Source organism: Carassius carassius, chromosome 3, assembly GCF_963082965.1.
Source record: "Carassius carassius chromosome 3, fCarCar2.1, whole genome shotgun sequence".
Lineage (NCBI taxonomy): Eukaryota > Metazoa > Chordata > Actinopteri > Cypriniformes > Cyprinidae > Carassius > Carassius carassius.
Window position 1 is genome coordinate 21473490 of NC_081757.1, and position 13540 is coordinate 21487029.

The following is a 13540-nucleotide window of genomic DNA, read 5'->3' on the forward strand; positions in this document are numbered from 1 at the left end:
TGAGCAAGGTGAGCATGAATGGAATGACCTCTGTAAATGGACGGTCATTAGGTAGAGGAAAGACAAATTAAATCTCACTCTTTCATGTTCTTATCACGCTTTCTTTTTAAATTAATTGTTACAGAGTTGGATCCATCTTCCTTTGAGACTCAATCACTGGATCCACCCTATGCTGCTAACTGCATATCACCTAACACCCTACTCATTGGAATGTGACGTGACATTGGCTGACATTTTAAATAAAAATAAACGTCTATTGACGCTGGCATGAGGATGAATGATATGCTACAACTGTGTCTCTCTGACCTCATCTGGAATCCAGCCATAGTTAATGGGTCTTTCCATTAGCTGAATCATTACAACAACATAATCATAACCAGGAATAAAATAATTTAAAGAATAAACCATCCCTAGGCAAATTTACTCAAATATTATACATTCATTCACAAAATATAAATATCTATTACCTATGTCTATTAGTTCATTTTTACACTTTAGTTAACTTTATAATTATTAGCTAATGTATGATGAATAGACATGAATTAACAAACAGCTATAGCAGATTTATAAGTTAAATAGACTAATTGATCAATTCACCTAGACTGGAAAAACTGAATGTTATTGTAATGTTTCACCCTATTTTCTATTAAGAGGTTTTTAAAGAAATTATTAGGTAAACAAGCAAATAATTTTTTAAGTCTAGAAAATCATGTTTATTTACTTAACATGCTGAAAGCTCAATGCAGCTCAGATTGTAGCATAATACTATCAATGACAAGGTCATGGGTTTGATTCCCATTGTAACAAGTGATAAAATGTATAGCTTGAATGCAATGTAAGTTGCTTGGTTTAAAACTGTCTACCAAATATATAAGACACCTCTAATAAAGGGGCTTCTAGAGATGGGAACCTTGAACTCTCTGGATGTTCTGTCCCTAATGTCAGTGTCCCGTGTGTAAGCCAGGGACTTTTTGTCTTTATCCTTCTATATCAACTTTCTGCTGTGTTCGGATGCCAAAACACAACACTCACAATATAGTAAAACCTTATTATGCAATAGAGATAGAGACCAGGGTCAGGACAGCCACAGGAATGTGGCTCCATGCTGACTGTTTAGTGGTGGTGGGGATCTGTTATTACAAGCTGGCACAATACAAGAAACTCAATTTCCATTTCACAACAGGACTCGGGCCAGTAAGATAGCTAACATCACTGGGAAAGAATATGTGCTTGGCAGAGATAAGCATAACTATAATTCTGCTTAATATGTTAAAACCTCTTTGATCACAGAAAATTGTTGAGTACAGAATGTGCGTTAAGAAGGGAAATGCAAGTCTGCTGTTAAACTGCTGTACTTATGGTACATCGTCAGCCTGATGGAGACAATATGGCTTTGAAGGGCTCTGACAAGTTAATGGATGTATGCTGTTGTTCGTAGTGGTGTTTACCCTTGCCCTCTCTGAATGGAATGTTTGCACTGTAGTCTCATTTTACAATCCCTTCTGTGCCCTCATATAGATGTTTGACATGGCAAGGACTCTTAGCGTTAAAGGTTGAAAGAGCAGAAGAGTCCCTCTGACAAAAGCGCTTGGGGAGATGGTATGTAAATTAGACGCAAATCCCATTACCGTTCAGGCCATTCAATAAAAACTCACTCTGAGTGCTATAAAGTGTCAAGATGAATTCAATTCAATCAAATGTCATCTATTTAACAGCCCAAGCTAAATATGCTTAGTTGAAATGAATGAAATGAATTGTTTTTCTTCTTCACTCACCCACACAAGCTAATTGCCTTTTCATGTTTTCTCTTTGTTCTGAGAAAGGAGATGGGATTGTGCTCTCTAATGTACAACATCTTTAAAATGTTACAGACAATGCGCAATTTGTCAAAAGGCCAAAAGGGCACCATTGTCAAAAACATGTGCAACAATTTGTGAAACAATACTGAGATGATTTGACTCAACAAGAAAAGAAAATAGAAAATGACAAAGAGCATACAACTAAACCAACAGCTCAAGAGGGAAGCTTATAAATGATCAAAGTACGCAGATAAAGTAATTAAACTAATCACATATTCTCCATGTGAGAGGTAAAGGCAACCCTGAACATGTTTGTCAGTAAAAAATTAGTAAAAATCCTACTCCTCAGAATTACAAACCACTTGAATTAAAAGTAGCTTACATATGCAAACAAAAATGTTTTACCATAAGAGTTTAATATTCACACAGATAAGGAGAGATTTAAAATCTTTATTTAACTCCCTAAAATAGTAGTTGATTTTTTTTAATGACAATAATCTAAAAGTAACTGCATATAGTTTTGCCAGTCATGTTATTATAATAAGACATATCTATAGCAATTAAGAATAATCAAAAAATATATTCTATAAGTACAGAATTTTCTCATGCCGTTTGCACAAAAGCAGGGTCTTACTGTGAATTTGCGGATGTAGTCTGACACACTGAAGCCACCTGTGCTCAGAAGCGTTGATCTGTACAGATTGGTCCCCATCATGCATTGCCCTGTTGTCCTGGGTAAGTGGGACTCAGTGGACTCCATTGCTAATGTGGGCTGCCACGAGAAACGAATATCTCCCAGACCCGGACTCTCAGGGTTCTGTAACATTTGGGGTGGACAGATCACCTCTCAAACATGAACTATCTTATCACTCTCAGCCCGTTTACTGGGTACCCACCGCCCGTCAGCACGCCAGTGGGCCCAGAAAGCACTTCCTGCTTAGAGATAACAGCTGCCTGAGATTAGCCTGAGTATGCTGGAAATGTGAGTGTCCTGTTTTATTAATAGGTCTCAGATTTGTCTTTTTGTTTTGGGAACATCCCCGTGGTAAGTCTTCCTCCCTGCAGGGTGGACGGAGGGATGGCGATATGACGAGGATGCTGGAGGTCAGACCAGACTTCAGTTTCTCTTATACTGGTGTAGAAGAATAGGAGCAGAGACTGTGTGTGCTTGTAAGGGATCTGATCTCATGCACTGTCCCAATTTGAGATGGATGCGTCAGTCGTGCACCGGTGTGTAGGCATCAAGTAGCCTAAGCCTTTCCTGAAAAGGAATCTGAAAGAGCTGGAGCAAAATAAGAGAGCTTGTTCATCTGGGGTTGGAAAAGCCCAGAGCTACACTGCAAGCAGGCAAAGCACCATGCACGTTATTTGGTGGCTCTGGTTTTAGAGGCATATGTAAAGCCCCAGGAGGCTGATGGAATAAAATCCATCTTTGATTGGTGGCATTGTTCCCGGTCTGAAAACGGTTCTCTTCATGGCTGGCTACTATTGTCTCTATAACACCAGTAAGAACAGAGCATGTCGGTACATATCAGCTGTGTTTATATGTAACACAATTACAGTGAATTGATATGCTAATAAAAGCAGTTTCTAAAAAAAAAAATCTCCGTAAATGAAAAAGCTTCCAGAATCCTCTCAAAAAATGGGGTGGTTTAATTCACTGTAGCTTCACTAGTGAAATGACAGGTGTTATGAAAACCTCCAAATAACTGTAACTTGTCATTAGAGGCAAACATCTTCATCCTGTGATTTGTAAGGGCTTGTTAAACGATGTGGGTGGTGCTACAGATGGCACTGAAAACGCTTTAATGCTAAAACAATAATGTGATTCTGTGACAGGGCTGTTGTTCCTGTTAGTAATGGGACAGGTGGCACAAGTACGGCATCTAACATGACTCACACGCACTTTTGTCATCGCAATGCTCTTTTATATGACATGGATTTTAATGACTCAATTTACACCAGCACTGTCTGTTCTGACCTTCACTGATAAAACTTCTGAAATCACAATGTCTGTGTAGTATGATTATTACAACCTGCTGCATAAGTCCGTAAAATTCAACAAGATTATTCATTCGTGGCTAAAAACTGTGCTTTTTTTTGTTAAAAACATTGCTTAGAAAAGTGTACAATGGTGACAACCAAAATAGCATAAGATATTACAGTTAAAACTACTAAAAACTGGTAACTAACTTGGTATTAGCTACCATGTCAGATTCTGGCAGCCTCTTACACTATTTGAAGGAGAACAAAGTAATAGTCTACCTTTTCTTTCTTCTAATGAACACAAACTTTTTAGAGTTAATGTGACTCCCAGAGATGATGCATCAAATTAAAACACAAAGTGGACATGTCGGTAATCCATACAACCCCAATTAATCAGTCAGTGTCTTCTGAAACCTGATGTGTGTATAAGAAAAATACTCATATTTTCAACTTTATTTGTTTAGCCTACTTCACAAAGTGCTGTTGTAAAAAAAAAAAGAAAAAAAAGAAGAAGAAATTGCCTTACACACCTATTTTTTTTTACACACATTAACAGAAAGGGATAACAAAATGTTGTGTTCATCTGAAAAAAGTAATCTTGGACAACACAAGGCGAATAAATGATGAGAGAATTTTCATTTTTCGATGGAGTATTGCTTTAATTCATAATTAGTCAGCACTAAACTACTACTAGATTTTGGCGGGAACTATGGTTAAAAATGTATATTATTGGTTACATGTAAATATTAGTGTTACTTAGAATTGCTAGCATCACTAGCCTATCTTGTCAATCAAAACACTTACAATATTCATGTTAATAAATAGAAAAAAAAAGAATCCGAATAAAAATAAGTATTCATCTTATTGCTACAGAGCGACTGTTTTCTGCATTTCTGGCTCTAAATTTACATTTCTTCTTCAATCTGCTTGCATAACTGAAGCAACGAGTTTCTGTAGATGTATAAAACATTAGTTGCGTAGCCGACTGTAAATAGTGGAGGATTATGGTTAGGCTGCCATCTAGTGGTTAATAAAGAGATCGCCATTTATAGGTTCACTGAGAATAAAACCAAGCCATCCAAATTCGAAAAAACAACAAGCTGTTTGGTACAAATGCTATAGATGCAGAAATCTGTTTTATTCCACTCCCTCAGGCAAGAAACCAGAGCCTGTGATTCACTCTGAGTTTCCATCAACCACCCAAATGGTTTTTCAAGCCACACAAAACATCTGAACAACGTGTTTCCAGAAAGAGGGTGTGATCTCAATAACATTTAAATTATGCGTGCTCTAACCAACAGCAGAGGATATGTTCTCCAGTTCCTTCATTGATGTCTTTTGTGTTTCATGTCAAAGACACTAATGTTTTAAATAAGCCTTGGTTTGGTTTCCCACATTAAACTGGAACATTATGATTTTTTACAATTAATTTGTTATGTAGGCTTAACATGCAGCTGCACATGCAGTTGTATGAAAAACTAAATGCAAACTCAATGACAAACAGAGCCACTATATATATATTGAGGAAATGTCTCTTCTGTATATTTCCAAGCACACAAAATCATTTTCTTTAGATGGAATATTATTCAGCTTCTCCATTTCCTGTAACCTAATGAATCTTTTATTTTTATTTTTTTTATTCCTATTCTCCAGGCGAAGGGCCAGAGGTTTGTGGTGAGGATGTCCACTGGGAGCTTTAGCAAGTGCCAAACAAGATCAGACCCTCATCACCTCCACCACACAAAGACACACCGTCTGCCATGACCCCCAAACCATTCAGACTGTCCAGTGACTCATCACATCATCATGTCACTGAAACTTAGATAGAACCATTTCTGCCTTTTAATAATCACACAGGAAAACACTGTCACAAGCAAAAATCCCCACTTGAGCTTTTCTCCACAAACTACTGTTAAATGAAGTGAATGAATCATGTTGGTTTTTGTATAGGCCTAGCTCAAAAGCTGTTAACAGCTGTCACACTGTTCTTGACTGAAGGTGGCAAACAAATGCAAATACAGCTACTCATAAAGTGGGAAACCCCTCAACAACTCTTGTGTCATGTATATTAAGATACATCCAGGGCTTATCTCATCAGCTATCTCTTCTTATTGGCCATACAGTTGCAGTTTTCACTCAGTATTTGCATTTTCATTGTTACACCCCATAGTTACTCATAACCAAATTTTATTGTACAGGTCATCATTTTTAAGGCTCTTGTTCAAACTCTATGAAAAATAATTTCTTTGGCCCGTTTGTCTTGGTTTCTCTATTAACTTTGATCAATTCTTTTTATTGAGAACTACTACAACAGAATGCATACCTTGTTTTTCTTGTTCAACGGGAGGCTAAACCAACCCACAAATCACAGTGTGAAAGTGTTTGTTAATGTGAACTCACGTAAAAGCCTCTTTGTGAAATTAATTTAGCAACTAAATTTGGATGTTTTCCCATTTACTAAGAATTCTCATCAACCTTTTAACACAAAAGAACGGACATAGCATCTATTTACATGTCATATGTTGACTGTGAAATGTTGCATGTAAAGAACTGAAGCAGCTAAAAAATAATGTCTTAAGGAAAGTAGAATATATTGACTATAGAGGCATACTTTACTGTTAAGTAGGCATGTTTTAAATTATTCATTAATATGCCCTTTGAGAATCACTAAGGTTGCTGGGGGCAAATCAGTGACAAATATAAGGGAATATAGAGCGGGTGATCCATCATTTCTGTGGAAACCACCGCACACTGGATTCTCTGAGGTGAGCTTGTTGCTTGGTGATGAAGCTTAGGAAAAAAAGACTGGCTGCAGCAGCTGCACAATCCGAACTGATGGTGGAAATAAATAAATACATGTTCAGAAATGGTCTGGGCTCTTTGTAAACAATAATGCTACATAAATACCAAAGTTCACATTTTTATTTAAAACCAGGATGATCCTTGTGTATTTTATTCAACACGTCTGAGTCTGGTTCAGCTTGTTCATGGTGAAATATTGCCTGTGAAGAACTGAAACAAAGTGATCGAGTTTTGAGTAGAGCTTTAGAAGACAGCTGAAATATGAGCTCTCTCTACGAGAGTTGCCAGAGGCATTTTTCTTGCTCCAAATCCATCTTAAAAGAAGGGCAGATGACGTATGAGAAGGAATGGTTGCAATTAACTTCCACTAAAAATAAAACTGCGAGTTTGAATGCAATTGAATTTAATATATATTTATACAAGATGAATATTACACATATACGCTGTTACCATTCGTCAAAACAATACCAAAAGGGAAAAATAAAATACACACTTAAATTAAGGTGGTTGAGGCATAATAAATAACCATTAATCCGGCATTTCCTGGGGTTCAGCTCCAGGTTACTTTTGAAATAATATGGCTCACTGGCACCTTAATAAACAAATATTGGAACAGATCCAATTACAAGTCTGAATAATGGCACCAGTCATAATTTGCACTCTTTTGGTGAACCCATTGTCCCTCAGTAAACAGCTTGAAATTTTAAGAAACGACTGGTAGCAACATTTAAATACATTCCGTAAAATTGTCAATAAAATAGATAGAATCCTACACCACTAATGATTACTACACTTCTCACTCATGTGAAGGATAACAGTCATTTTCCCCTCATACACAAACCGGGGGGATGAAACCCCACCGATTCACGGGAGCACCACTGAGCTTCGGGGTTTAAGCCTTTCTGTGTCTGAGTTTCCCTCCCTCTTTTACACAGACATATGGGACAGCCACACAGCCACGTAGTAAGAGTCCTGAGTTTCAGCTGCAATTGTTTCCAACGCCTGCTACAGGATGAGTCTCTGGCCCAGAATTTTGCGGTTAATCTCAGCCAAGGCCACCGAGAACACAAAAGCCTTCTCATCGGAGAGGTTGGCATACATGTCAACCTCCTTTTCCTGTTTTTCTGTGAAAGAAAAGAAAAAAAAATCATTACAGAAACAACCACGACTGGTTTGACATCAACAGGGAAATGTGCCAATTTATTACAGGACACAAAGCATAATTCAAAAGGGGCAGAACTTCATACTAATGTAATTTAATTGAAACTCTTTGTTTAAAGTGAAAAGCACAGCAGATCTGCAGTCGCTCCTCCACAGAAGAGCTGATATTGCAGGGAAGCTTCCAACCCGGCAATGATTTATTCAGCAGAGAGTAAAGAAAGGATCATTAATCCACAATATGAAAGCTGTACACTTGGAAACAGTACAATGAAGCACGTGCCACCCTGATGGCTGCTGAATACTGAAGATTTCTTTGTGTCCATGGAGATATGGTCATCTGTTGTCATTAAAAAAAAAAAAACTTTATCTAAAACACACAAGGGTTGATCAAGCCAGAGTTTTATTTAATATGAGACACTATTTGGTTTACAGCTAGGTGTGGCTGGGAGCGAAGATCAGCTGTGACACGCCACAGAGGGGCTTTATTCTAAATGCAAATGTAAATAAACAGAAATCTCTAGGGGGAGTGTGAGATCAGAGAGGGGTATGATGGGAGTGAAGGTCAGTTTGGGGATAGGGGTGGTATCTAGACTCTAGGACACAGTTAACACTATCAAATGCTCGCAGTATTATTTCCTACCTCCTCTTGGTGAGGCGCTCCAGACGTGAAAACATACATCAACATCTTTCATTTCCTAGCCCAGTTTTATAGCAACTTCTCTAAAATATTTCTTAATACTTAAGATACTTAAAAGGCTACTAAACGTTCCTCTTTAGGTTTACGCTCATTTACTGTTTGACCCAACAGACAAGACGCATTTAAACTATGAACTATTTTAGGGATGACACAAAATGAGAAAATATAGATTCAAACTGGATAAAATGATAGAAACAGTGACGGACGCTGAAAAGAAATGCCACATCGATAGTGAAAAAGGGTGTTTGCAAAAACAGGAAAGAAACCTGTGATCAAACATTATTCACAAGATCCCTTCAAAGCACACTCCAAGCAAACGTTGACAAAAGCACTTTTCAAAGCAACAACTCTTTTTGTCAGCTTAACAAAGTACTATTGTTTATATTCATATTCAAATGTTCAGAGAAATTTGCTGGTTCCACTTACAATAGTCTGTATTTATTTAAATATATTTACATATATTTGAAGAAAAGTTGATCGAATAAAGTTTTTTTATTATTGTGGACAATTAAATTGACATTATCTGACATCATTGCCAATGCAAATGAAAAAATAACAGCAATAAAGTCACCCTGGATGTCTACATTTCTTAAAGTTAATGTAGAATATAGGCTGTAAATCTATAATGACTCCTATTCCCCAGACACTTTACCTTTTTCTTCCTCCTGCTTCTTCAGTCCAACAGTTTTGGGTCTGCCTCTTCCTCTGCGGATTGGATCTGACTGACTGTTGGAACGAGGTCGCCTCCTGTTTTCCATATCACTGCTAGGTGTTAAGTTGATCTTCTCTTTTCTGATTCTTTCTGTTCGTCTTCTCTTTGCGTCCAACTGGTCTGAAACACAACCAAAAGGTTATAATATACAGTAATTGGTGCTGATACATTCATATTCTGGATACCCAAACTAGCCACACCATCCCATGAACAGTTTTATCACAAACAGCAGCTCTCGTTTTCCTCACATAGTCTTTAAACCCATCCCCCAATCAATATTGACAGACTAAAAAGCCAAATGAGGGTCTGTGTGAGTCCATATGCAAATAATGTAAAAGCACAGCCATATGCAGAGCTACAATCAGAGAATTAAGAGCTCATTACTAAAGGAAGTAGGCCTGCGTCTCTCTGAGGGAGTTTATTTATAGGAGTCTTCAGGCTTCAAGTAAACGTCATTAGTAACAGACTCTAGCAACCCTGTGTGAAGAGAGCGACTACACCACAATAATACTAATAATAATATTTGGAAAGCTTTTTAAAAAGATTTATTTGGCCAATTCTATACATAACTTGCCAAAGATCTTATGTAAAAAAAAAAAAATGAAAAAAAAAAAAAAAAAAAAAAAAAAAAATATATATATATATATATATATATATAATAAATAAATATTATAAATATAAATTTTATATAATAAGTATTAGATATTCTTGCTCTTAATGTAAAAAGGGAAATTGCATATTAAGTGTTATAACTTATGTTCATTACATATTTTTATTAAATTTTATGCTTCTTACGATTTTTTCATTGTTCACTCATTTGTTATGGTGTGAAAAATTCATTTGAATACATATATTCCATGTAGCCTCTAAAATAGTAGGAGATAAAAGTTGCATTTATAAAAATAATTATTTATTTCTATTTTTTTTTTTAAGTTAGAAACATAATTAGAAACATGCCATTTAAAAATATTTTTATATGAAGTACAGCATGTCAACTTTCCAAAATGTATGTATATATATATATATATATTTTTTTTTAATCAAGTATGTTTACAATAATCCAGCACTAGAATGATGGATGATTTAATAATCTTGGTGCAACCCTGTTCTGTGAATCTCTAAAGGCAACCTAACCTTCTTTCCCCAACAGATCATTTCAATGTTTATATAATCATGTATTTCCATGGCAGCCATTTGATTCTAAACGCTGTGATAAGATCTTCTTCTGCTCACTCCCTTTACCGGCCTGCTGTACGACTGCACGTTAACTCAGGAATCCAGGCCGTGTCAATAACCTGCACTAACAAGAAGAGCTCTGTTCTAAAGCTAATTAACACTGCGCAACTCCTTCACAACTATGCCACAATCATGAAGACCGGGTTGCATCATGTGTGAATATTACTGCAAAATATCTGGAAAGCTTGGCTGTAAATTTGATCCAATATTCTTATCACATTTGTCTTGTTTCATGTTGCAAACACCACAATTTTCTTAATAAATGTCTTATTTAGGCTTTCATTAAATATTTTAAAATTAAATTAAATGTTTAATTCTGAAATAAAATTCTCTTTCCAAAATGCAAGGGCAGGCAGGGTAATCTAAATAAAGGCTGTCCTATTTCAAATTGAGCACATTATTCTTAGCAGAGAGCAGGGTAAGCCCTGAATAAATACTTCTGCTAAAAATGGAAATGTTTCATTCAGAATAAACTATGGCTACACCTTTCAAATAATATAATACAAGTAGAATCTCACACCCTCCACATATTTACAAATTAATTCCTTATGTGACTTGCAGAGAGCTCTGAATTATTTGTACAGAAAAATGTAAAGAAGTAGAGAAATCAACGTATACATCACACCACAGTAAAGCATTTAAACAAAGAACATTTGTGCAGAGCATTCCAGTCATAACTCAATGCAACAATCACAGTCTGAGCCTGCGCCACCAAAAAAACGCAATGCACACGCCAGCTGGGCTTTAAAATCATAAAACTCCAGCATGCATGAGACTATGATATGTATGTATTTGATATGTACACAACAAGACATTATTTTCTAACTTAAACTAAATAATACTCATGACTGACCCAAAGCCTGATATTCGTGCTTAAATATGAATTCCAAATAGCAGAAAATCTAATTAATCATTTTAAAATCACAAGCCTACCAAATAATTGTGAAGAAATACAACTAATAAAAACTGCACACTGACTGAAATGTGCTCACACTATAAGCCACACAGTTGTCTCATTTTAACAAGATCACGACCACCCAAGCTGGCCCCTTATCACTTACATAACACACTTTTAAAAATGTCTACAGACATCATTTTGTGACATCACTTCACAAAAATCCCTCCTAATAAGATTCAACAAACCTTCAGTTCAACTTTGAGAAATGCATTTTGTAATTTAATCTTTGGGTGAATTTATACATGACTTAATGTATCATAAAAATGAGTCAAGTGAAATACTGTGACTAGTTTCTTGGTAAGACAGTGGCGGGAGAGAGAGAGAGAGAGAGAGAGAGAGGGGGTGGAGAGAGAGAGAGGACAGGAACAAGCTTTTCAGACAGGAATTAGTTGGCCCTTCCCCCATCTCTCTCTTAGCACTACTCACTCAAGCAAACAGCCATCACTGCAGCACTCATTTCTGTATTCTCAACGCATCCTGCTGACTGGAAACTTGCCTGCTATTCATTTCCATTCACTAGCCCAAAGAGTCCAGCACATAATGATAGTATGTAAAAAAAAATTCTCGATCACCATAACTCACGAGTATAGCCTGAAGACACAGACTAACTGTGGCAGACTCATATGGGTAGATATTAAAGCAATGAAATGAGCAAGTGTTCATTTTTTTCAGTGGGACAGAAAAGTTAGCTGATTAATATCTGGAATTACATTCCACTGTAAGAATTTTAAACATCTATTCCACAGCCGTCACTTTCCAGATCAATAGTCACATTACACAGCTTGTTAAAGGCCACTTGATAAATATTTAGTAAGTACACAATTTAGCATAACATGATATATGAATGATTAATATATGGGTGGTTCAGAGGCATAAAACATTTAAAAGATGCACAATTTACCCATTACTGGAGACCTCTCATTTAATTTGGCATTGAGAAGCTTTCGGCTTATGAAGACGTAGCCACAAGGACAGGATTTACAAGCCACAGGAATCTGACAGAAACAGAAAGAGAGAAGGAGAATTCAGTGAACTTCAGCACACAGTGACATTTCTGTACAATGACTGACTAAATATTTCACAACACTCGAGGAAGAGCACTTCAATATTATGCATTTTTCAAAGGAGCAAATAAATACGGAGTGTCTGGAGAAAAACTGACACTGACGCCACAGTAAACAGGAAACGATACCCTGATAGTTTTCTGCAGCTCAACTGATACAGTCACACTAAGTACAGTCTGCAATGAAGCCAGTTCGGTTTGTTCAAGGGCAAAATAAACAAAAAAATATGAATCGTTTATACGTCGAAACCAGCTTTAATGTATAACTGCATCATCCTTAGAAATGGCAGAAGCCTTTAGATAATAGCAAGCACATTTATAAGCATTTTAATCGCAGAGATCATCCTGCTCCGTGATATTAAACGAAGCGAAAACAGACTGCATGAAATCTATGAAATTTAATTGTTTCAATGCAGCAAGCTGGATATCATTTAACAACCTTACACGTTTTCATCGCCGAACTAAGATGGAAACCAGATTCGGTGGCTTATTGTGTGATACCACATATAATATCAATAAAATCACTTCAATACAATCGACAAAACGCGAAAACCATATTTCACAGCACACAGCAACGTTGTTTGTGACTCACACAGATCTAATAGATAACTCAACCTTATCAAAGCACACACCGTACTAAAGATAACAATCCGGCATTTGAGAACTTGAGCAAAAACACAAATATATCATTCATTGACAAACAACAGCTCACCTGTTGGTCACACTCCGGGCATGATTTGGTGGCCATTTTCACTTTCTTCACTTTGTTTGTAGACATATTTATAACGACGGGCTGCAATAATATCCCTTGACCTCGGCGATCGTACTGTAAAACTTCCAGCTGCACTAAGGCACACAGAGAAGTGCAGCTCATCAGGAGCTCAGACACACACATCAATCGCTCGAGACAGACTGCGCATGCGCGCTGTAGAGCCTCGCTCGGTCCCTGGCTGCCAGCTCACGTGACCCACAGCCAGAAATGGAAAGATTAGCGCCTTTTTTGTTGTTTTTGGACATTCTAAAGTTTAGAACTGTGCCTCATAATAGCAGCTTTGAGAGGTAGAACGTCAATAATAAATATTCAGCTGTCTAGATATTTCCTTTATGCAGCCAGCACTCAAGGAGC

General features: G+C 36.8%; 1 protein-coding gene across 1 annotated transcript; it reads right to left on the bottom strand.

Annotated features, from left to right (window-relative positions):
* Positions 1-6973: 6973 nt before the first annotated feature.
* On the bottom strand, positions 6974-13327 carry LOC132123288 (UPF0547 protein C16orf87 homolog). Its single transcript, XM_059533847.1, has 4 exons — positions 13127-13327; positions 12253-12346; positions 9098-9277; positions 6974-7711 (listed from the first exon to the last, which is right to left on the bottom strand). Exons 1-4 carry the CDS (start codon positions 13307-13309, stop codon positions 7593-7595), a joined length of 576 nt encoding a protein of 191 aa, XP_059389830.1. The 5' UTR covers positions 13310-13327; the 3' UTR covers positions 6974-7592.
* Between the last annotated feature and the right edge of the window lie 213 nt (positions 13328-13540).